Source organism: Chelonia mydas, chromosome 14, assembly GCF_015237465.2.
Source record: "Chelonia mydas isolate rCheMyd1 chromosome 14, rCheMyd1.pri.v2, whole genome shotgun sequence".
In the NCBI taxonomy this organism is placed as follows: domain Eukaryota; kingdom Metazoa; phylum Chordata; order Testudines; family Cheloniidae; genus Chelonia; species Chelonia mydas.
Genome location: NC_051254.2, coordinates 7,893,198 through 7,918,057, shown reverse-complemented (window position 1 = coordinate 7,918,057; position 24,860 = coordinate 7,893,198). Strand labels below are relative to the sequence as shown.

Sequence of the window (24,860 nt, the reverse complement as noted above, 5' to 3'; positions counted from 1 at the left end):
AGGGGCTAGAGCTTCTAACTTAAATAGTTGTAAGAATTTTAATATGGGCAAAACAACATATTTTGAAATGGCTGAACCATTTGTGATGCAGCTCAGTCTGAGGCAAACATCTGCCACAGAGAATTTCAGTTCGAATGGTTAGAGATTGTCAACTGAAAATAGGGTTTTATAATAGGAAGTGTTGGGCAGACATTAGGTGGCACTACCAGCACTGCCCGTAATGTGGAAACATCACATAAGAGAAATCAGTTAGAATTAATGAGTAAGAATTAGGGCTTTTGTTTCAGTATAAAACATTATTTTCTTTGATGGCATATTTCTCAGTAGGATATGGGACCAAATGCAAATTCCACATTTTATTCTGTGTTTTGCCTCCTTGCAGTTACACATCTGACCTTTTCTATGAGGGCAAATTGATGGCAAGTGGAAAGCAGCCAGCACACAAAGATTTCTACCCTTTGACTTTCTTCACAGCACGCGGAGAAGATGTGCAGGAGAAAAACAGTACAGCTTTCTACAACAATGCAGAGGTAGCTCTTCTTTGGATTTACCTTTCATTGCTTTCTCAAGAATCTGAGTTCTTGGTATACTTAAGCATTTTATCTGTCACAATATCTGTTATCAAATTGCATACTTTTAGAGGTTTTTTGAACAACTTCCTATTGGGTTATGTATATAGTGTTGTTGTAGTCATGTTAGTCCCAGGATAGTCAAGAGACAAGATGGGTAAGTAATATCTTTTATTGGACTGAATTCTGTTTGGTGAAGGAGTTCAAAAGCTTCTCTCTCTCACCAAACAGAAGTTGGTCCAATAAAATATATTACCTCGCCCATGTTGTGTCTCTGTTGGCTTTTGTGTTTGATATAGATAGATGGCAGAGATTATCTCAGCCTTAATAGAACAGGTAACATCTTGCACAACTTGAATATGGAATGTAGAGCTAAGCAAATAGACTATGATCCTTCAAGCTGCACCACCTGTACAACTGCATAAGCCCCCACTTCAGTCGGTGGTACTCCGCAGGGCTCCACCCACATGAAAAGCTTGCAGAATCATGGCCATAATTTGTAATCACTATTTCAGTGGATTTAGCTTCTTTTTCTCTTTGCAAATTGGCTGCAAGCTGCTTACAGTTTATGCAGGCTTGTTCATTACTCAGAATTATTTGCTCGATAGTTTTTATGACATTGTGATGGCTGAATCTTAGCAACGGAAAGATAGGAATTCTTTTTACAATTTAAAATAAAGCTTGGGATTTTCAAACAGTTGCAGAATTGTTTACAGTCTCTGGTTGTGCGATCCACACTTTTTTTCACTCCTGTGATTTCCTCCTGTTCCTAATGTTAAGAATGTTTTATTCCTTTTAAAGGATGATGTTTTGTGTTTGAATGAAATGTTCAGTCTGGTTTATGCAAATTGTTTCAGTAGATGATAATAATACCTAACTTTATATTGCATTTTCAAGCAGTAGATCTGAAAGCACTCCGCAACACCCTGTGAAGCAGGGAAATATTATTGTCCCCATTTCTGCCCCTGAGGAACTGAGGCACAGAGAGGCTAAGTGACTTGTCCAAGGTCATGCAGGAAGTCTGTGACAGAGCAGGGACTTGAATCTGAGTCTCATATGTTCTAGGCTTGGGCCATTCTTCCTCTTAGCTAGAGAGCAAAGGTCTGATGAAAGCCCATTGAAGTCTTTGGAAAGATTCCCATGGACCTAAACAGACTTTGGGATCAGGTCCGAAATGAGCATGCTCAGAAGTGATTTTTCTATCTATAGTTTTTTTCACATATTACAATGGCTGTTCTCCAGAATAACTGTTATTCACACACCCAGATTCAAAACTCATTCCTCTTTCAGTGAGTATTTTAAAATATTACTGCTAGTAAAAGCAGTGGGATTCCCCTCTCCCATATGTAGTGTTACCTGGGCTTGACCCAAACCCCAAATCCTGACACCCACAAACTTTGAATCCCTATTCAAATTTTGTTGTTTCGGCTCCTTTCTACGAAAAAATGGTTGAACATATTTTTCTTAAACTTTTAACAACAAAATGACCCATTTTCTGAAACTAAACTTAGAAAATTTCAGCCCCAAAGGAAATATTGTCTTAAATTTATGAGAAAGTGAAGACAGAGGATTATAACTGAAGCTGATTTGTAGTTTAGCAACACTGTTCATTACAAAGCAAGCACTATAATAGTTGCATTATACATCTACTATCCGTTAGCCATGATGCATTTCATGTGAGGGGCAATTTTTAACATAGTTGTGCTGCATTTGTTTTGGCGTTGTTTGTTAGTAAGAGATCTGCTGAAATAGGAAGCTCCTGATAGTGCAGCTGAACACTAAACACCAGTGACTTCAGGACACATCACTGAACAAAGAAACCGAAGACTACTGACTTCTCTCATTAATGTACCTGTATGTCTTCTTCATAAATGAAAAAGGTTGTGAAAGATCTTAAAATATTTTCACTGCCGTGCAGTTCAGTCACTGAATGAAAATTGAGTCATTAGTAGTCTGCAGGCAAGAATAAAGGACAAAAGCTGCTTAATACTGACAAGAAGGGCTCAAACAATGAGGGAGCATTATTACTGTCAGCTTTTGCTAATTAAAAAAAAATCCCCACATTTGTATTAGCACATTCAGTGTTACAATAAAAACTGGAAGTATATTTTTCAATTCTGAAACCCTTATGCTTTTCATAAATATAATATAAGCTTATACACTTATAGAAGTATTTATATTATATTTATGAAAAGCATAAGGGTTTCAGAATTGAAAAATATACTTCCAGTTTTTATTATTGGTTGTAATTCTAAGCATATATTCAGAAGCAGTGGGTTTTCAGAAGAATTTTACCTGGTAGTTGAATAAACCTGCAAAGGGATTAGAATAATTTTTACAGCTCTAGTAAATCTATTCGAGTGTGTTTTGGCAACAGAATAGACTTTTTAAATGATTAGAGAATTTAGGAACTGTGAAGCTTGGAAGAATTGCATTTAAAGTATTTTCACTGTCTGTATCCAAGCCCTGCACAAATACCACTAATATATATTTACTGCACTCCTAAAATCTGTAATATTTAAAACAAACTATTCCTGGCTATGGTTGAAACTTTTATCCTTGCTGACTAGGTTGGGTGGATCTGCTTTATGTTTTTGTCTGTCCATTTGTCAAGCAAACCAGAAGCTCAGAAGTAACGGTATAACAGTACAAACAACTTTGATACCTGTTGACAAATAGTGTACAAACTTTGAATATGATTACTGGACAGTCACACACTAGCACACTGCACACACGAGGAGCTCCTTGCATTCTTCCATTCCACCCCACAAGCTCCTTGTGTGCCACCTTCCCATCCCCTTTTATTTCAAGGACTCTGTAACACCCCCGTCCCCACGCCAGGAGCTCTGTGTGTCCCCCCATTTCCTCTCCCTGCCACATGCCAGTGGCTCTGTTTCCCCTCAGGCCAAGGTCTCCCATTCTTCTCCCCATGCCAGGGGCTCTGTGTGCCCTCCTAGTTTCCCCTGTCCCCACCGTTCTTATTTCTGTATTGGAGTGATGGCCAGAGCCGAGATGGTGGGCATTTATTGTTATGGTAGAAGGTGATGATGGCTACCATCAATCTGTTCTTTGATCTGTAGACAATTTATGGAGGTGATAGAAGCTACTGCCCAAATGCCAGGGGCTCTGTGTGTCTCACATTTCTCCCTTCTGTTTTCTAGTTTTCATCAAATGCTTCTGCCCTTTGTTGTCTAGAAAGATCCCTGAAATTTTGGAACTGATCTGATGTGGTGTTCAAAAGTTGTCCTGCTACATTAAACGGACAGACAGACAGACAGAGAAATGCCATCAAATTGGGTATAAAACCTCACTTCACTTGGCCAACAATGTAGTGCTAAATATAATCAGATTGGCTTGATTGACTCAGCTGAGTGAGCCTGGAGCTGTCCATGGCTGGGACACTCTGTTGTCCTGATCCTGTAACTTTGTGCATGTGGGCAAACTGCTGTGTGTGGGCAGAGCCCCACTTACATCAGTGAAGCTCCTTATGGATACAGCAAGTCTGCCAGTGTGTGTGAAGCGTCAGGACTGGAGCCCAAGACTCCAAGGAGCATTGGAGTTGTGAAGCAGCAGTTGCTGACAAATGGGATGGGATGGGGATAGGAATGAGGGATGTGACAAATTAAATAGCAGTCCAGCCATCCTTCAACTCCTGTTCAAGCAAGTCTGAGATTCTGAATCGCTGTCTTTGTTCAGCCAGAACCAATCTGAAATATGTCCATGCTTTAACTTCATTGAGTAAAACATGGTGAAGTGCCTGGCACCCACCCCCTAACCTGTCCTCTCCCAGCCCGGCTCCCAGTGTCAGGCATTAACTTCATGACCATTCCATTTTCATACACAAAATGACAATGTGACATTTACTAGAGGTGATAGAAACCTAGTCCTGAAGATCCACCTTTTGGATAAAGCATTTATCAAATATGTACAACTGATTTTCTGTGAACCTATTACAAGTTTCATTTACAATATTTTGACCTTATCTGAGCACAAATCCTACAAACCTATTTGTACTGCACTCATGTAATCTGTGAGATTCACACTCTGTGCTCACTACTCACACTACTAGCATGGAAGCTAATTTGTGCTTATCAGCCTGTGGCGTAGGAAACATGCTCGAAAGTTCATGTGAAAATTTTACATTTTGTGGAGAAATGTTCAGTATTACAAGGAAAGTTTGAAATGTATGAAGTGAAAAAAGGAAGTGAAAGAACAATAAAATGAACATTTCTCGGTGTATCAATTCATTAGTATGGTTTGGGTCAGAGATGTTTGGGCCAGACAGGACCATTTTCCTTATCTAGTCAGGCTTAAGGCATAACAGAAGCCATAGAACCTTACCAGTGATTTCAGTATTTAACTCAGCATCTTGTGGTTGAACTAGAGCATCTTGTTTAGAAAGACATCCATTCTTGATTTAAATACTCCAACTGATGGGGAATTTACTCCTTTCTAGGTAATCTGTTGCAGTTGTTCATTACCAGGACAGTTACATAAAATACGTGTTTTTATTGAAAAATATCACAGGGCCACATCCTCAGCTGGTGTAAATTAGTGTGGAATATATTAATGGAGCTTTGCTAACTTACAGCACCTTAGGATCTGGCCCGTAGTTTTTAGTTTGTATGCTACATGTCTCACTAGGATGATCCTGATTTTGCAAGTCCTTTTCTTGTCATTTCTGTTCTGTAATTTCATGTAAGAGTGACTGCATTTTTTATTTTATGATAAGTTGCAATGGGCACATACATCAGTATAAACATTCAAAAAATATTTCTCCACAGGCAGTTAAAATCCTGGCCTACTAATATGAAGGCTAATTAATGTAAATACTGGAAACAGGCTGAATTATTTTTAATAGCTCCTCTAAAGATAACTGGGTGGGCAGTGAGGGGAATCTAGAATACTTGTAGATTCTGTTACGTTGCCATTAAGAGAATGAGCTTGAGGCTCTATAGGAAAAGTCCATTGATCAGTTATACCTTGGGTAGCTAAGTAAATGTTTATTGAATGAGAATATAGATATAAAAAAGGTTTTACAATGTTTTTTAGAAATACTTGTCACTGTGTCAATATCTCCACCCAGTGTCTCTCAGTAGGGGTTGTTGTCTTTGCTGTGTCCTCCTAGCAGGAGATCATTTTGATGAGAGGTGGAACTGAGAACAAGTCTGTTCTGTGTCATTAAGATAGAAGCTTCCTGTTTTTTAAAAGCAGTTTTTAGGCATGATCCTGAAAGGTGCTGAATCTATCATCAATTCACTTGGAATTGTAGGTGGCCAGTGGCTCCAAGAATCAGGCACAGTTTCTAGTGATTGACTAGCTCTCATTGTCAGTTCTCAAAGCCCATCTTTTTACCCAGGCCTTTGTCTGAGTAAGGGTGTTCATGAAAGATGCACCAAATCTAAAAGAGGAGTAGGAATGGGATTCATCCTTTCCTTCTCTTGCCGGTAGTGGCTGGTAATTAATTTGGGGATCGTCTATTTGCTGCCAATTGTTGACAGCATGTTATGAATTTCTGATGATATATTTTTAAAGATCTGAATGTACCCAGAGCACATATTTTATAAATGCTGATATAAATAAAACAGAAGTTGAAAATAGAAAGAAATTTAAAAATTGCTTTAGAATAACTTGGAATGTTTTTAAAAAAATAGGGATTGGAGAAAGGGTTTTGCAATGTTAACTTCAAACAGAGTTTCACAGCAAACATTTGTTTAGCTGCTTTACAAGTCTACTGCTTACAGTGCATACATCTCCCTGGCTTGAGTTATCAGAGAACCTATAAACTTCTAGAACTAAAATTGTGTTTGGGGAGAGAATTGGCTCCTAATCATTGAGGAGGCAGCATGGTCTAGTAGATAGGGCTCTGGGCTGGGAGGTCTGGATTCTATTTCTGATTCTGCCACTTATCTTACTTGACCATGGTCAAGTCACTTCCAATCTCTGTGCCTCTGTTTGCCCTTCCACCCTTCTGTCTTGCTGTGTAGACTGAGTTCTGTGGGCAAGAACTGCCTCAGTATGTGTGTCTACAGCTCTAGCATAATGGAATTCCAGTCTCTGGGGCCTCTAGCAAGCTGCCATAATGCAAATAGTAAGTAATCGTTATCATCAGATAACATTATCATCGTTTTTAATTTATTTTGAGTAATCCCCAGACCACTGAAATTTTCCATTTTAACTCTGACAACACTTCTCTTTTATTAGGGTCTGATTCTGCTCAGTTTGAAATCCGTAAGAATTTTGTCACTTATTTTATTGGGAGCAAGATAAACCTCAGATTCAGTTTTGTTGTCTCAGATTAGTAATAATTAATAAAGACATCTCCAATTCTCTTGCTTCCTCCTCATGATAAAGTAGCTTCTTTTGGTTAAGGCCAGGTTACAAAGATTTCCTTGAAACTTCCCAAAGTGAAGAGCACTGGCCAGCCTTTATATCTAACCCAGTGATTCCCAATCAGTGGTCCATGGAGCTTTTGTCTAGTAACCTGCATAGAGCCGGCAGGCCACATGGGGCTGAAAAACAAATATAGACTGGGTTTTCTAGTGTATTTCTACTCTCAGAAATGCACACCTGCTATGGAAGGAGAAAAGGGTTTATTTACAGTTTATTCATGTACCCACTGAAGTTCTTTACTGGATTCTCCATTACTATCAGTCTTCCTAAGTGACACACAGTATGCTTTCCTCAGTTGGATTGATTGATAGCAGAGGCAGGTGCAGTCTTATGTGACAGAGAAGCTTTCAGTATACTTGCTTATGTGTGTGTTCTTTTTCTTTAGATTCCAAAATGTTACATGAAATATACAAACAGAAAGTAAAAATAAAAATAAAATAAAATACATGTATTTTGCTAACGTATCTAGATATAGATATGACCCTAGGTTCTGATGCTCCAAAGTTTAGCATGAGCCTAACTTCAAGTATTTTAGTAGGTATAGTTAAGCATATGATTAAGTGCTTTGCTGGATAAGGGCCTTAAAGATTACTTTTTCATAGGAAACATTTGTCCTAATAGGAATTTTTTACAGTGTTCCAGAGTAATGACCCCAAATATTATTGATACTGTTGTAAGCTATAGTGTTTTGAAACATTATTATGAAATACAATAGCAGGTTTTTGTGTTTACTAAGAAGGTTTTATATAATATTTTGCCTGTAAAATCCTGTACAGTTTTAAAATTCCACTTCTGTTTTTATATAAAGGAATGATACTGGACTAAAAAGCAAATAAACTCTTAACAATATTTTTGACTCAGGTTTTATGATTTTCTTTTTAAGGTATTTGAAATAGTAGAACGTGTTGAAGAATTGAGAAGAAAATGGCCGGTAGCTTGGGGAAAATTGGATGATGGCAGTATAGGGGTTGTAACACCATATGCTGATCAAGTGTTCCGAATTCGGGCGGAACTTCGAAAAAAGAGATTATCTGATGTCAGTGTAGAAAGAGTGCTAAATGTTCAGGGTAAGTAGTGATTACGTGTCTTAAGAATCTGCTAACAAAGATAAGATTGTGAAATGCAGTCCTAATTTCTGTATGAAATTTACTAATCTATGTAATTTTTTAACACGTGATATAAGAGGCTTTTTACAGTAAGCTTTTTAATTGTGATCCCCAGATTTCACACTCAGAATGTCTTTGATTGTACTTTGTAATTAGAGTACGATAGTAATAGCAAGTTAAACAAAGGAATAACATACAGGAGAAGCAGTTAAAATAATCTTGACTCTGAGAAAAAAGAGTAGATATAATAATATACAGTCACTAATGTTGGTGTGACAGGATCTGACTAGTGCACGTGCTCATTGGATATTATTCCATCCTAGAATACCCAAAGCAATCAATGTGTGGTTTCTGAAATATAAAATTTTTCAAAATTAATATGACTTTTTGTGTTAATGGAGGCAAAAAAAGACCTTACTTTTAGTTTCTTTATGTAGCTCCAGCAATGTGCTAGGCACTTTGCAAACAATTATGGAGACAGACAAGATCCATAAAGAAACATAATGCCCCAGAGTGTTTGCAATCCAAGGTCCCAGTCCTGCAAAGGAATCCATGCTCTTGGACTCCCAGTCCCACATGGTGTTCCATTGACAACAGTAGGATTCTGCGAGGGCATGTGGCTTTACAGAATCGTGTTTTAAATAGACAAAGAGCAGACAAGTGTCTGCCGGGTAGCAATTGGCAAACTCAGATAGCTGAGCAGGAAAGAACAGCCTATTTCACATAGGTAGAAATTTGTATTTGTGTGACTTTTATGGCATTTTTATTTGCTAAGCTGAAAGAGAAATGGCTGAAATGATGTGCATTTTTTCCTGCGGAACAGCCTTATTTTTTTCAGATGTAGGCTTTAGTGTAAATTGGTACCGTGCCTATTACTGGCTGAACAGAAACTTTGCAGAGGTGTTCAGAACTTAAAAAAGTTCTGGAGTGCTTAAAACTGGCATGGAAAACAAGGATTTTAAAAGGACAAATTGCTCTTGCAATGAAAAGTGTTCTTCATAATGCATTTTAAAATGTTAAACTCTTATTATTCTTGCACAAAGCTCTTTACATGAAGAGTAACTAATGACTCTCTAGAATTACTTACATATAAAACGTCAAGTTCTGAAATCTGTCTAGCAAGTGTTGTGATTTGGTTGCATTACATCTGAAAATGGTTAAAATTATCTCAAACTTTCATCTCTCCTTTCTTTAGGAAAGCAGTTTAGAGTTTTGTTTCTCAGCACAGTGCGAACACGGCATACGTGCAAACACAAGCAGACACCGATCAAAAGGAAGGAACAATTACTGGAGGATTCAACAGAGGACTTGGATTATGGTTTTCTGTCCAATTACAAACTTCTCAACACTGCCATTACAAGAGCACAGTCCCTGGTAGCTGTGGTGGGAGACCCAATTGCTTTATGTTCCATTGGAAGATGCAGGTACAGTATATGTGTGTTCTTTGGCTAAACAGGGGTAGCAGAAGTGCTAGTGAATATTATACATTTGAGTACAATCTGTGGACTAAGTAAAACTGGTCTGCTTTTTAGGCTCCAAAGGCAAATGAGTTGCATTTAAAAAATTTAATTGGAGAAGCATATATAATTTTTTACACCATTTTATATATATATTCCACTAAACAAAACCTTCATTAAAATCAGTTAAAATTGCTCAGGTGATGCCACACCATCGGTAAAAAGCCAGGAAGACACTAATTGAGTTCTCATCCATCCCTTGCAGTCTACAACTATGGTTTCACCTTGTCCATATTTATACCATCCATTTCCACCACACACATGCCTTCTCTTCTATACTAAACATGCAATTCTTAACGCCAGCCATGCAGAGTCCTTAGAAATTGATGTTTTCTGATTGTTGGCAAGGTTGAGTTGGTGTTATCTTGAAACAGTTTATTGTGTATAGTGTATATTCTGAACTGATAGTGTTGTTTAACTGTGTTACCTTGGAAGATTGCTAATGGAGGGAATTGTTTATTTTTTAAGTGGAAATGATTTGTAATAGTGTAGTTTGTAATGTTTCTAGTAGTGTAAATCAGGTGATGTAAAAGGATGTGTTGTGTTTTGTTTTTTCAATAGTTGGATTTATGGTGGCACGTTTTTGTGTTTCCAAACAATAACACAAGTAAAGGTGAGAAGTCACCTTTCATCTATCTTGGTGAACTTCAGAGTCTAAATGGGATACTAGCATTATTAAGCACATGGCAATTTCTTTTTCTTTTCTTTTCTTTTCTTTTCTTTTCTTTTCTTTTCTTTTCTTTTCTTTTCTTTTCTTTTCTTTTCTTTTCTTTTCTTATCAAGTACAAAATCTCTGTGAATTGAACATGAAGGTAGCAGAGATATGATCACCAAAAGACAGAATGCCAAGTTAAGGTACTTCTCTGTCCAACAAAGAAGTGACTTCAGTATGGTTGAAAAAAGTATCTTCTTTTAGGACTCTGCTCCTTTGAAATGTTTTTAGGTAGGGGAAACTGAAATGCAGCATTGGCAGAGCCTGATGTGGACTTTCAAACTGAAGAAAAGACAAGGCAAAGGTGTAGTGAGGGTAACCAGCTGAGGAAGAGTGAGATAGTAAGGGCGGGAAAACTTTATGCAAGGGCCTCTACTCATAGGAAAAGTGCCACAGGATCTTTAGTGTTCAGTCAGGGTCGACCCATCTTTGATTCTTAATGTGTCCTCCAAAATCACATTGTAGCTGTTTGTTACTTGCTCAAGAGCCTGCATTTCTATATGTAATGAAGGGTAATTGACAAAGCATTCTTGTTGTATTTGCTAATTCTGTAATTTGTACTTGATACTAGTAGCTCAAGACCCTACATTTCATTTTCAGCTGTTTTTAATGTGCTTATTATAACATTGCATGTCAATAAAAATACTGCAATTAAATTTGGGCATTGAAAAATAGCATGATTTATTACTTAACTTTTTTTTGTGTGAAACATCATGGCAGTCATATGAAAGTGGAAAGCACAAAGCCATCGTTTAGCTATTCTCTGTAAACCTAGAATAAGCCAATGGGAGCTGAATAAATTAACTTCCTGAAGACATGAATAAGGAAAGGTGAAAAATGGTAGGAGATTTAAACAATCATTTTACGGATGTAACGGTCTTTGTCTTCAAAGGGTTCTCTTTCTATGGAAGGGGCAAAATGTTAAGATGGTCAGAGATAGAGCCTTAAGCTTGCTTCTGAAGTAGAAGAAATGCTGCACTGACTGTGCTATAACAATGCAGCAAAAGTGTGTGTGTGTGTGTGTAAGTCATTTGTCCCTTTACATTGACTTCACCTTCCTGAGCAGTGTCTCTCTATTACAATGCTTCTGATGTTCATGGAGATGTTCAGAGAAGCCCAAATACCTTTTATTTAGAAAATGGAAACCAAACCTTTATCTACTACATTTATTAAAATATAATTTGAATTTAAATACTTATTTAAGTGGACAGCATCAAAATAACCTTTTCTTTATTGCTGCTAACAGGTTATTAAAATCAAAAGGATTTTTGTGTGTTTTATTTGTACCATCCATGTTTCTTGCTTGCATTTTTGAACATGCCTGATTATGTAACTCACTGGTCAGCATTTGTTACCCATAGTCCTTCGTACTTGAGCCACAGATGATGTGAGTTTGTTACAACTCCCAACTACAGGGCTTGGTTTTCTAGCTCAAGCTGCAGAGACAATTCATGTTTTCAGCTCTGGAGGTTCCTGGTTCTCTCCCTTGGTGTACTGGAAAAGATTCTGGTCATCACACTTAAGGAAATCGATCTGTTTCAGATACTCCTCTGCCCCACCGTGGGCTGTTGGGACACACTGGGTTTGCTCAGTAAGGGGGCAAGGCTCTTGGATCCATTAGTACCACAGACCATTATGTGGCCTGCTGATTCGCTCAAGAGTCATCATTTTTAAGTGATGCATACAGTTCATCCATGCATTCTCCAGCTTCTGTTGGCTCAGGGTACTGAGAAAGACCTTGAGACCCAAATTCTGACCCCTTTGAGTCCCGATAGCAAAGCATTATGGCTCAAATTTTCGTAAGTGACTAGTGTTTTTTGGTCTCTGAAGTTTTTAAGTGCCCAACTTGATACGTTCCAGAGGTACACTCTGTCCCAACACATTTTTAGAAATTGGCCCCTTTAAAGGGTCTGAAATTTATGAAAATGTAGGCCTAGGCCGCCATTAAATTGCAATTTTGACAGCTAATGGTCCAGTCTGCCTTTCCAAGACCAACAGCTTTTATGTATATTCTGTGCAAAACTTACACAACCAAAAGTTCTTTAATTAAGAAGTAAGCAATGTGTGGGAACTTTATCAAGAAGATGTGTCTTGAGCATTGCTTTTAATATGCCATTGTCTTGTTTCACTGGATAATTGAATATTTACTGTTTGAAACTCCTGCTGTAGGGCTTGGGCACTCTGCTATTGAGAGAGAGTGAGTTCTTTTTTAGCACAAGAGAAGTTCAGAAGTCTGGAAGAAGTGACATTTTGTGCAGAAAAACAGACCTCAAAAAAAGTTTAGAGAGTTTTTGAATTTTATAAATATTCTAATACCTGTCAAAGTGAGTCAAGAATTTGTAGTTGTAGAGAGCTATGTGAAGTAGCCCCGGGTAATTATTGCGTTTCTGTATATTACAGGCAGACTAGACAGGGCTGTTTAGCAGATGCTCCCTTTAAATTCAGGAGCAACTGCAAAGCAGAGATGGCAGTGTTTTATTTTCTGTTCTTACATCCCAGTACAAGTGTTCCATGTGTAGGGAAACTGCTTGGTGCATTTTAAACAAAAGTGCATGGTCCTCAGTGGAGTTCTAGTGCTTTGCGGTAGGTTTGATGACTGCATTGATTAATCACAGAGAGCTCTGTCATTATAGCATCCCAGTGAAATATTTCCATATTGTTGTTTAATTCTCACTTAAATACTTGCAAAATGTGTTTGCCTTACAGTCAAATGACTTGATGCTCCTGCAGAAAATGGGTCATCTATATAGTGAAATTTAAAAGAGCACTTCTCATTTACATGAAATCACAGCGAAAGATTGGCATTAGAATGGCTATTTTAAATTCTTATGTGTGTGCAGCTTGGTCTACAGTACATACTTATTTCGATATAACTGTGTCACTCAGGGTGTGAAAAATCCACACCCCGAGCAATGTAGTTATACCGACATTAAACCCCTGTGTAGGCAGTGCTAGTGCCTCTTTGTGGAGGTGGAGTTGTTAAGCTGATGGGAGAGCTCTCTCCGATTGGCTTAGAGCGTCTTCACCAGACATGCTACAGCGGTGTAGCTGCGCCATTGTAAATTTGTAGTGTAGATCTACCCTTAGTAACTATTCCTGTGGTCTTGCAAGAGAGACACTTGTCCTCCCTCAGATTCGCCTGCGAATGGCACTGGTCAACCAGTGTCTTCTCTCCTTAGGATCTACATTGCCATAGGCTGGGTGAGCTTGCCACCTGGAACTAGGCTGATTGCCTGTCCTGTTTCCTTAAAAGGCCAACTGCAGGAGGAGACAAGGGGGTAGCAAATAGAGTATGTTTCCTATGTTGTTACAGTTGCCAGCACTTCTGATCCAATGCTTCAAAACATTCCCTAAACTTGGTGAGGTATGACATGAGAAATTGTGTATGACTAGCCTGGTTTATTCTTGTGCTTTGCCATTCTGAACAGGCTAAATGAAATGAAAAGGGTTTAAATAAATGTGTATTTGTGCGAATAATTCTCCATCTCTGGCTCTAGACAGTGAGCAGAGTTATTTTTAAATGCAGTATTAATCTTTTCGTTCATTCTTTCATCAACACTAGGGTAATTATAAAATTTAAAGCAAAAGGTGCTGGACAAGGTGTGGGGAAAAACTATCCATCTGCAAATACACAGTGTGTCACCCCATTAATCAACTCATTTTCTAATAAAATTACTCAAGAAATATTCTGAAATATCTAGGATGCCTGGGTATTATAAAGCCTAGACTCCTAGCTGTGATAAAATAGTTCCGTGTCATACATGGGCATGGAGAAATATACCAGTGGCAAAGACTCAGCCAGCATCTGGAATGTTAATTCCACTGGAGCTAAATGGAGCTTTGCTCTTTTTTTTCTGCATCTTCACCTATGTGGGGTGAAATCCTGACCCCATTGAAGTCAACCTGAGTTTTGCCATGGACTTCAGTGTGGCTAGATTTTCACTCTAGGACTGCTCCTCTCTTGAAAATTCTGGAGATAACGGGATTTATCTGTGCTTCTTCCATTCTTGCATCAGATTCTCTGCCTTCCACAGTGCATGCAGAGCAATGGTTCATCACATCCACGTTGTCCTATAGCATTCGTTGCTTTTAGAACTCATTTTTTATTATAATTATTTATTTAAATTACCATAGCATGTGGGAGCCCTAGTCATGGACCAGGACCCCATTATGCTGGGTGCTGTACAAATATAGAACAAAAAAGGCAGTATTCCCCCATTTATTGACCAAAACTGGCAGATTCTGCTCCTTTAACATGACCACCCACTAAGCTCCTCTCTGTATGCCCGGTGGCCATAGGTGGATCAAGGAACTTTGATCCCTGAACCCTTTTTGCAGGTCAATGTGCAGTAGACCTGCAGAATGTCAGTTGTACAGGTTTTGGGGGACTACAACACTTGTGCATTCTACACAAAACACTTGTGTTTTGGCCTCTCTCTCCTACGGAAGAGCCAGACAGATTTTTGCCCAGGAAGGCACAGTCTTTTGTTTTTAAAAATAATTTTTTGCTCATTCGGATGGCCTCATGGGATGTTCATTTGTAAAGCGGGCATTAATTATATTTCCCATCTTCTGTAAAGCACTTTAAGATCTACATATGACTATAGTTCTTATTACCTTAGGTTCAGGAAAAACCAGAAGACACAGGCACCCCAATCTGCTTATGAATAATGGAAATATATTATGCAGGCCTTCCATTTTTTCAACACCTTCCAGTACAGAAATCAATCTGAGATTGTCAGCAGACATTTACGAGTGTAAAATATTGTCAGCCTGTTGTCTTTAATCACTTACCAAAAAAATGAAAATTAAAGAGACGGATTATTATTCAGTGTGCCTTTTAGGGTTTTCATCTTTTCAAAGTCTAATGTAGTTTTTTCCCCTACATCTTTTATTTTTCATCACCCTTCATTGCTTGAAGGAGATAATTTAATAATTTTTCCTTGATTAAAGGAGATAAGATCCTGGTTGTTGTTGTGTTGTGTTTTTTCAACAATGACAGATTTAAATTTTTTCAGAGGAAAATGACTGTCCCATGTTCTGCTTGCTTTTCAGAAAAAGTATTTGTTGATAGAATTTCTAAAATCAAATGTTTTACCAATAGATATTGTCACATATGTTTAAAAAAAAAGAGTAGACTTCTACATGAGTCACACTGAGAAATTGGAATGACAGATTGAAATGATCATTTATTGAGCTATTTAATTAAAAAAAAGCTAATTACAGCACTATAGGGGAAAATAATACAATCCTTTTTCTTACATGAACCTGGAAACTCCTATTATAAATATACAAAGTATTATAATAAGAACAGTTTGCATTTATACCTGCCATTGAAGGATCTCAAGTGTTTTACACGTACTAACATATTAAGCCTCACAACATACCTGGGAGGTAGGCAAGTGTTAACCCCATTTTACAGATGAAAAAACCAAGGATCAAAGAGGTTACTTGCCTAAAGTCGTGGTGAATCAGTTGCAGAGCCAGGAAATGAATTTAGCTCTTCTAACTCACCGTCCTGTGCTTTAACAGCAAGACCGTCCTTCCATATTTTGTCCCACTATTGCTATCAAACAAATACTGTGTGATTTGTATTTAGTAGTGTTACTTCAAGAAAACCAATAAAAACTCAGGGTCACATTGTTCCACCTGCCTCAGTTAATGGAGTAGGGCATGCTGCCTCTACCTTCCCCCTCCACTGGGGTTGGACTCTTTGGAATGGGAGGGCTTGGGGCCATGAGTACAGCTGCACTTTGCAGTTTAACACTGCTAAGGATATTAGTGAATAAACTAATTCTGATCCTGTCAGTGACAACTTCCTTCTTCCAGAGGAGGCAGTATAGCCTGGTTGATGTGGCATTGGACTGGGACTCAGAAGACCTGAAATCAGTTTCCGGCTCTGTTACTGCTTTGCTGCCTGACCTTGGGCAAGTCACTTTTTCCCCCATGCCTCAGTTTCCCTATTTGAAAAAATGGGGATAATGATACTAATCTTCTTTGTAGAGCACTTGGCTTTTTGAGCTTTAATAGAGTCTGTGTTGTTTGTGTTTGCTCTTCTATAAAATTTCCAGGTTAGTGCAGTCTCTGCTTTTATGTTGACATAGGTATAGGAATCAGAAATGATATGACATAGGTTTAGGGCTGGAGTCTGATCTGCCTGGACAGACCCTTATGCCTACTCTGTGGTTGGGGCTCCGCATGGATGTGTGGGCCCAGCCCCTGGATCTCACTGCAGAATTGGAGGCATGATGTGTAAGATGGGCATGTAGGAAAAATACAAACTGTACTTTGCTGTGTAAAACCTCTGTTAACTATAACCTGAGTTGGTAAATCTTATTCTTTCTAACTGTTTTCCATAGGAAATTTTGGGAGAGGTTTATTGCCCTGTGTCACGAGAATGAGAGCCTCCATGGTATCACGTTTGAACAGATCAAGGCTCAGTTGGAGGCTTTGGAGTTAAAGAAAACCTATGTGTTGAATCCACTGGCACCTGAGTTTATCCCTCGGGCTCTGCGACAGCAGCATTCTGCAAATATCAACAAACAGCAACAATCACCACCCAAGGTAAAGCATAACTGGTAATGAAGTTTGTCAGGAGGTGGGAGTGAAGGTAGAAATACCTGTCGAGAAATGATATAAAAGGTTTATTGGGCTGGTTGTTGTTTTAAAATAGCTTCCACACATATACAGACTTGCAGTTGATGGTGTCAATGCAATTGCTGAAGGGGCCTTCAACAATTTCAAAAGCAGGCACTAGACCTCATTACAAGGTGGTATTTATTTATCAATAGCGTGGGCTGGACAAGATTGGATCTCTTATTGAAAGATATGCTCTAGCTCAATGACCATTCATTCATTTTTTTATTGTTTGTATTACCGTAGCACCTAGGAGCCCCAGTCTTGGACTCCATTATGCTAGGTGCTGTACAAACACAGAGCAAAAAGACAGTCCCTACCCCGAAGAGCTTACAGTCTAAGACAAGAGACAACAGGTTGATACAGACAGGCCAGTGAGGGAGAACAAGGAACCCGTGTGACAATAACCACAATTTTTTAGGCTTGGTGCAAAAATTACCAGGTGAAATTCAGTGGCTTATATTTTGCAAGAGGTCACATTAGATGATCATAATGGTCCCTTCTTGCCTTAACTGTATTGAAATACAGTATTTATTTAGCATTAACTGATGATTGCCGTTCATCAAAAGGCCAAATTTAATTACCGTCAAGGCTATAACTGAAAATCTGAAAATCTTTCTTCCACCTACATCATCACAGTAATAAGAGCTCTTCCATCTGAACATAGTTGACAAGTTGTCATCTGAGATGACAGGAGTAAAGTAAGCAGATAATACTTGAACACACGTAGGAAGTAACTACAATAAGTAATAAACCTCCCTTTTTTTCCCTTCAAGTTTTAAAAGTCTGTGATTAGTTCTGTTTTTGTTAGGCCTTTTAAAATATAACATTTATTGTTGTTAGTGGAGAGGAGGCTGGAGACCTGAATGATGCTGATGTATTTCTACTACTGAAGAAATAGGAAGACTAGTCCCCAAGAATTGTTCTATACTGAGTTTATGGATATATCTGTGCAGTTCAAGAGGTATTGCTTAACTGTGATCTACGCTGAAAAGTGACTCTGTAAAACTGGTACCTTCTTACATCTGCCCCAGTGCTTATTCAGCATAAAATGTCTTCCTTGACATACAGACAGCCATACTGGGTCAGATCATTGGTCCATCTAGCCCAGTATCCTGTCTTCCGACAGTGGCCAATGCCAGGTGCTTCAGAGGAAATGAACAGAACAGGTAGTTTATCAAGTGGTCCATCCTCTATCACCTATTCCCAGCTTCTGGCAAACAGAGGCTAGGGACACTTCAGAGCATGGTTTTGCATCCCTGCCCATCCTGGCTAATAGTTTTTAATAAGTTTTTTACATCTGTGACCCCTTCAGGGCCAAAAGAGCTAATATGGAGTTAGCTGGATTCTGTACAGGCATGTGCATTATCAACAGAATTGCTAGGCCTAATGTGAAACCTAACTGAAGGCAATGGAGTTGTGTTTATTAATGGTGATGCTGCACAAACCAGAAAGAAGCTGGCTTGACTTTCAGCTCTCAGGTTGGGTTGGTTTGCTATTGGGGGAAGTAGGGGAAATTTTTTTTTATTTGTAAATTTAATCCAGAAGCCATTGAGAGCTCCACGGTGCCATTTGTACAGAGTCATTACGTGTATAGAACTGCACTGTAAATTTAAAAAAAAAATCACCATGTGATGCAGTTACATACAGAATCTTAGTCAAAGGAGACAAACTTTCCACATTTTGAAAATACGGTCCCTGAAAGCAATTGCTACAAAGCATAGCAAGTTTGTTAGGTCAAGCAGAACTTTTATGGGCATATAACAGACCATCTGATACCAATTGACAGCATAACCCAATACAGCAATAGAATTATGTAAACAACAAATGGGTGATGATAAGGCACAAAATTTGACTAAATTGTGATTTGGTATTAGGTCTCTTAGTATACAAATAGCCCTTTTTAAAAGCTTCTGGGGTTTTGTTTGCTTAAACACAACTATTAAAAATAAATAATTTTCTTTTGAAAAATAATATTAATCCAAAAAACCATAAGAAAATCAGAGACCAGTCTGACACTGTCCTTTAATCTATTTTATGCATAGGTCAACATTTGTCAAATCCACCTGTCTCTATACTTAGACAACTGATTAATTAGCTCAGACTTCTGGAAAACTGCCTAGACTTATCTACTGGGCAAGTAAAGTAAATAGATTTTAAAAAATATTTTAAATTTGAGAGTGCATTTCCTGATTCAGAAAAGCATCCTATTCAGCAAAGAACTTAGGAACATGCTTAACTTTGAGCGTGTGCATGTCCTGTTGATTTCAGGTGCTGAGGTGCTTTCTTCAGTTGATGCCTAAGTGTTCATTAACATGTAGGAGTGATAGCGCTGAATGTAGCCTCCCTTTCTAATGTAAAATACACCCAGCAGAGGAGAACTCATCCCAAAGATCTGCTGTTCCAGGCCTTCTGTAGATCTGCTCTGTCATCCCTTCTGGGTAGCAGATACCAGGGGGATAAAGACGAAGCAACTGATAAAGAATTGCAAAAGGTGGAGTGACTGATTAACAGAAAATGACTGAAAGGATCTCAGATTATCATTCAGGGTGCATGGTGCCATGCTTTATCGCCTCCACTGCTGCAGCATAGCTTAGCAGCAATTGACTGGCCCATCACTTCTACTGCATCTCCCCTCACTGCAGCATAGACAATCTCAAGAGCGATAACATACAATGTTTCTGACTTGGGGAAGTATTTCTGCAATACATATAAAATGTGATATATACTGTTGAGCGGTAGAAGAAAGGGATTACGTTAGCACTACTGTCTGCCGTCCCTTTGGCTACGTCTACGCTATGAAGTAGGGGTGTGATTCCCCTGCTTGTGTACACATGCTTGCGCTAGCTTGATGTGGACTCGCAGGAGTGTAAATAGCCGTGTAGCTGTGGTAGCATGGGTAGCAGCAGCAGAGGCTGAATACAAACCTGCAGGGGAGTAGGTACTCAGTACTGCTAAGCCATACCTCCACTGCCACTATGCTGCTATTTATACTCACACCCCTACCTCCCACTCTGGAGGTAGCCTTTGATGAACAATGCTTAAATTGATCGTGTTGGATTTTCCAGTCAGTTTCTAAAATGGTTGCCTGAGTACATTATTTACATTTAGCAGACTTTTACATACGTACAGCTTTTACAGGCCTTTTGCTTATTCTTTACTTTATTTTCAGCCTTCCTACGTAAGTAAGTGCCTTCTTGTTTTTAAAAGTGCTCTTGTCCTACGAATTATACAAATAAGGATTAGCTCCTTAGCCCTTATTATACATGTCTTTTGAATACATAATCGAAAGTTCCCTTCAGCAGAATGTAAATGTAATGTATACAAACAAAGTCAAACTAACTGAAAATCAAGTATCAAAGCTTAAAATCTATGTAAATAATTTTTGTGTGAAGATAGCTGTTACTGTTTAGAGATTAGCTCCCAGGGAGTGCTCTAAAGCTCTAGACACTTTTGGAAACCTGTTTTTGAGTGTCAGGTGTGCACGCATGTGCACGCGTTGATGAAGGGGAGCTGGTAATAATAAATTAAGTTGGTAACAGCTGTTTGCTTTCTCCCTGCACATCTGTGATGATGGAAAAGTTTGTTCTTTTATCTGTTCTTTGTAGATGATCAAGGTACTCAAAGCTGGCAAACCAAAATAATAATAATAATAATAATAATATTTATCCTGACAAGTGTTTCTGTTCTAAAATTTTAACTTGAAGCCAAAGAAGATATCAAATCCTCAGAGAACCTGTGTCCCAATGCTGTGTATATCATAAGATCCTAAAGACCCTGCAAAGGCAGAGGTACTTACAGAAGCTGGAGTGAAACTGGTCATTTCAAATCCATGTATCAAATTGCTTGTAGTTCCCGTTTCAAGCAATAATAATAAAGCAAATCTATATCTTTTTCTTTGGAAAAAGGGAGAAATGGGAGCATTTCAAATATTGCAAGACTAGGGACAGTGCAATTTTGAATACCCCGTTTTAGTAGTCAGGTTTGGCAGTGGGAATTGGAAGGATGGGCAGAGTGCACTGTGAAATGGAGGTGCTTACTAATGGAACTTTGTACTGGCCTTGGTGGAACAGTACTGAACCAGTGGAATTGGGCAAGTAAAAATACTCAAGAGAAGAGTCGTAGACTTGCCGTTTTTTCCAACCTCTTCTCTGTAATTATATTTAATTTACTTGACTATTACTGAGCTGAAATAAAGAACTATCTTTGTGTTTGGTCTGCATTAAACATGTAAAAAAAAGTAAGTCATTATGATTTTTTTTCATTAAAGGGCAAGGGTCATCATCATAATCAGAATGACCATTTTCAAACTGATGGAATTGGTAAGTGTCTACTGTTTCTCTGGAGAAAATGGGACTGATTCTCCTATGCTTCTACTAGTTTGACATCAGTGAAGTTAATGTTGATTTATACAGCTGTATGTGTTAAGGGAGGATCAGACCCATTATGTCTATGAAAGTAATTTATTCCTTATGTGAATTCAGCAAGCAGATATCTCAGCATACTTTAAGTAGACATTAGGTAACTCCTGGGTTCTCATTGTATGCACTTTGCATGCTGACTTTAGAACCTAGGTACAACCTTGTTGCAACATAGTTGTTGCTACTATGGTTCTACCACAGTTTCCCTGACCAGTGGCAGAGGATTTGTGTCTGAAACCCATGCTATACACCACTTTGGAATGGGTACAGTAATCTCATGTGTGAGCCTATCTACACTTGCAAAATGGCTGTGTAAGGGAATCATGGTATAAAATGATGGTCCTCTAACTGTTTTATAACATAGTTTGGACATACCTGGATATATGGATCCACACAGAGTTATAATTTACTGAATCATGATATTCTCGCCAAGTAGTCTACAGTGACTTGAGACCTATATGTATTTGTTTTTAATTTTAAAGGCATTTCTGGTCCCTATTAAAAGAGTGAAGAAGTAAACCAGGGTTGTATTGTTGTAATGTGTGCAATTTGTACAGGTCATTTGGCCACCTTAGCAGTCATGTCAAATTTTAAGTAAAAATGTATAGATGGTGCTCACTGGGGAGTTTCTCTTTTAGATAACTCCCCCTGCTCCTTCCTCTCCCCCACCCTCTTCCTCTGCTTTTAGATAACTCCCCCTGCTCCTTCCTCTCCCTCACCCTCTCCCCCAGCTTTCTACCAGTCCCAGAAGTTCACTAAAACTTAGCTTGTGTATTGGATCTGCGGAAACGTATGGAAAGAATATTGATTTTAGATTAATGCTCTCTCTGTCTGTATCAGATTCTTCTGTATAAAGACTTACCCAGTGAATTTGTAAAGAAGGGTCCTTTTTTGGAAGGGAAAAAAAATAAGTCATTGAAGTACTTCATGTTCTTTTCCTCCCTTTGTTTTCCTTTTTTGTTTATTTTTCAGTTCAGCCCAATCCTTCTGTCCTAATTGGAAATCCTATCAGAGCGTATACTCCTCCTCCTCCTCCTCCTCTTGGACCTCACCCCAACCTGGGGAAATCTCCAAGCCCTGTTCAAAGGATAGATCCTCACACTGGGACAAGTATTCTTTACGTACCTGCTGTCTATGGAGGAAATATGGTCATGTCTGTGCCTTTGCCTGTAAGCATTTTTTTCCCTGTTTTCTCCTTTTATTATATCGATAAAAATGAACACAAGATTAGGTAGTGAAAAGTGTGCCAGCATCTTTCATGCTTACTTGGGTTTTCCTGGCTAGGAATGTGGTGATGACCACCAAGCTGCAAGGTCTTACTGATGTTGCTCCTACAAAGAATATCACACAGCCTAAAAGGGTTTTCATGTTTAAGTCATATGAGGATTACCCATGTTAAAATCGAACGAAGATGGTCATGATTAATTACTGGCCTTTTTATGAGAATGCAGGAACAGTTGAGATATAATGGTCAATTATTGAAAGCTTTCTGAATAATATTGTTTCACAAGCATTAGTTGAATTTGTGGAGGAATAGCAGCAACAGGGTGCTTTCTATATAGAAGTGTGAAGAGAGAACTGTTGTAAGGTTTCAAAAGTCATCTTTTATAAAGCACAGTAGTAGTAGTAGTCCATAATAGCTCTTGGGTTTTCAGAGCAGATCGTATTATCATGGTAGCCTTTGATCTCAGATTTGCAAGGTATGAGGTTAGTTACTTGAACCACTGATCTACCCAGTCCTCTCCTTAGATAAAAACAAAAGTACTGAATATACAACCTCTGCCCAAACTCCCCACATTCACTAATTAGCATAATAATTTACAGGTTTGTTTTATTACTGTTTCAGTGACTTGGATTATAAAATAAGTTACAGTATTATCCATCTTTTGTATTAATTTAGCAAGTCAGAATCCAGACCTGGAAGGCTACGAATCATACTTTTATTACCATAAATATACAAGGAAAAATATAACATGTAAACAACACAATTTGAATAATACTATACTCAAATTAAAATGGGTTTGCTTGCTTGTCTGTTAGCATGTTAAGAAAATGTGGCTTGCTGAGTACTTAGGGCTTCAAAATTGCTTCTCTTCATTTTGTGTAAGGGCCTGTCTGCACTTGAAACACTACAGCGGTGCAGGTGTGTAGTGCTGCAGTGCATTGCTTAGTGCGTCAATGTATACGCTGTTTGTGTAGGTAATCCAACTCCCCGAGAGGCAGTAGCTATATCCATGGAAGAATTCTTCCATCGACCTAGCATTGTCTACACTGGGATTTAGGTAGGCTTAAATAAATTGCCCATGGGTGTGGATTGTTCACACCCCTGAGTGACATAGTTAAGACAACCTAATTTTCTAGTGTAGACCAGGCCTAAGGGGCATTTTCCGATTTGCCTTTCCCTGTTGTAATTCAGGAGACACTGCAGTCAATGGAATTACATCCCAGTAGAAGTGGTATAAGATTAGGTTCAGACCCTAAATACTCACCACAGACATTCTCATTATTCTGTGCAAAGTAATTTTTGTGCTATATGATAGCGATATTTGCTTTAAAGCTTGTGATTTGAATAGATAGGACTATAATTGCATGTATCTGAATGTTGAACAGCTGAGTACTTGAACAGGACCTCTTATTGTGGCTAATTTGACTGAAAATCCAAGAGTTTATGCTTCTAGTCTTTCATATTCTCTGCATGTAAGTCTGATTTTCAAATCCACTTCTGTGAAGCTTCACAGGTGCACATCATAGTCCCCTGAAGGAATAAGCGTAATGGGAGATGTATCTTTCTCTCTGGAGCATCACAAGAAGTGTGTCTGATTTCCTCAGACTGTTGCTTTATGACTAGCACTCCTTTTGAAGTTGTCATACTGCTGAACCAAAACACACTAGACAATAGAAGATGATTCTAGCTCACCTCAGCTTTGGGTGCTAAAATATTACCAGCATATGAAAATTTTATTACAAGCAGTTAACTGTCCAGCTGATCAATTTAGAACTATTAATTTTCCTTTGTGGAGCACTGTGCTGCTGAAATTATGTGCCTGGTTCTGTTGTTGACCACACTATATCAATAGATTTCCCCCTACTTTTTTTTAATGGGAGTCAGTATTCCCTCCACTTCTCTCTCCATTAGATGTAGCAACTATAATTCTGGCTGACTTTACCCACAGTGTTGCCAAATAATGATCATCCTTGAGATGTCAAAGAAGAGGCTATAACTTGAGCATACAATGATGCTTGCAGTTTCAGTTAGGTTGCAGGAATTACTTGCAGAATTATACATTGATGTAGCACCAAAGAGTGTTCTAGATACTTCACTGTACAAATAAAAAGCACGTTCGCTCACCTGGAGGCCTTACAATCTAAGATTAAGGGCATGTCTACACTTACCTCCGGAGCGATCGATCCAGCGGGGATCGATTTATCGCGTCTAGTGAAGATGTGATAAATCGAGCGCTCTCCCGTCGACTCCAGTACTCCACCGGAGCAAGAAGTATAGGTGG

The 24,860-nt window shown here is 38.5% G+C and overlaps 1 protein-coding gene across 4 annotated transcripts in view; it reads left to right on the top strand.

The window, feature by feature from the left end:
* Window positions 1-24,860, top strand: part of HELZ (helicase with zinc finger) — a 155,264-nt gene that overhangs the window by 98,336 nt on the left and 32,068 nt on the right. For all 4 annotated transcript variants that reach the window (XM_037913350.2, XM_043527736.1, XM_037913354.2 and 1 more), the window contains exons 19-24: window positions 383-530; window positions 7,846-8,029; window positions 9,264-9,492; window positions 16,657-16,861; window positions 21,204-21,255; window positions 22,327-22,523. In XM_037913350.2, the coding sequence (XP_037769278.1) occupies window positions 383-530; window positions 7,846-8,029; window positions 9,264-9,492; window positions 16,657-16,861; window positions 21,204-21,255; window positions 22,327-22,523 (1,015 nt within the window). The remainder of the gene's footprint in view (window positions 1-382; window positions 531-7,845; window positions 8,030-9,263; window positions 9,493-16,656; window positions 16,862-21,203; window positions 21,256-22,326; window positions 22,524-24,860) is intronic.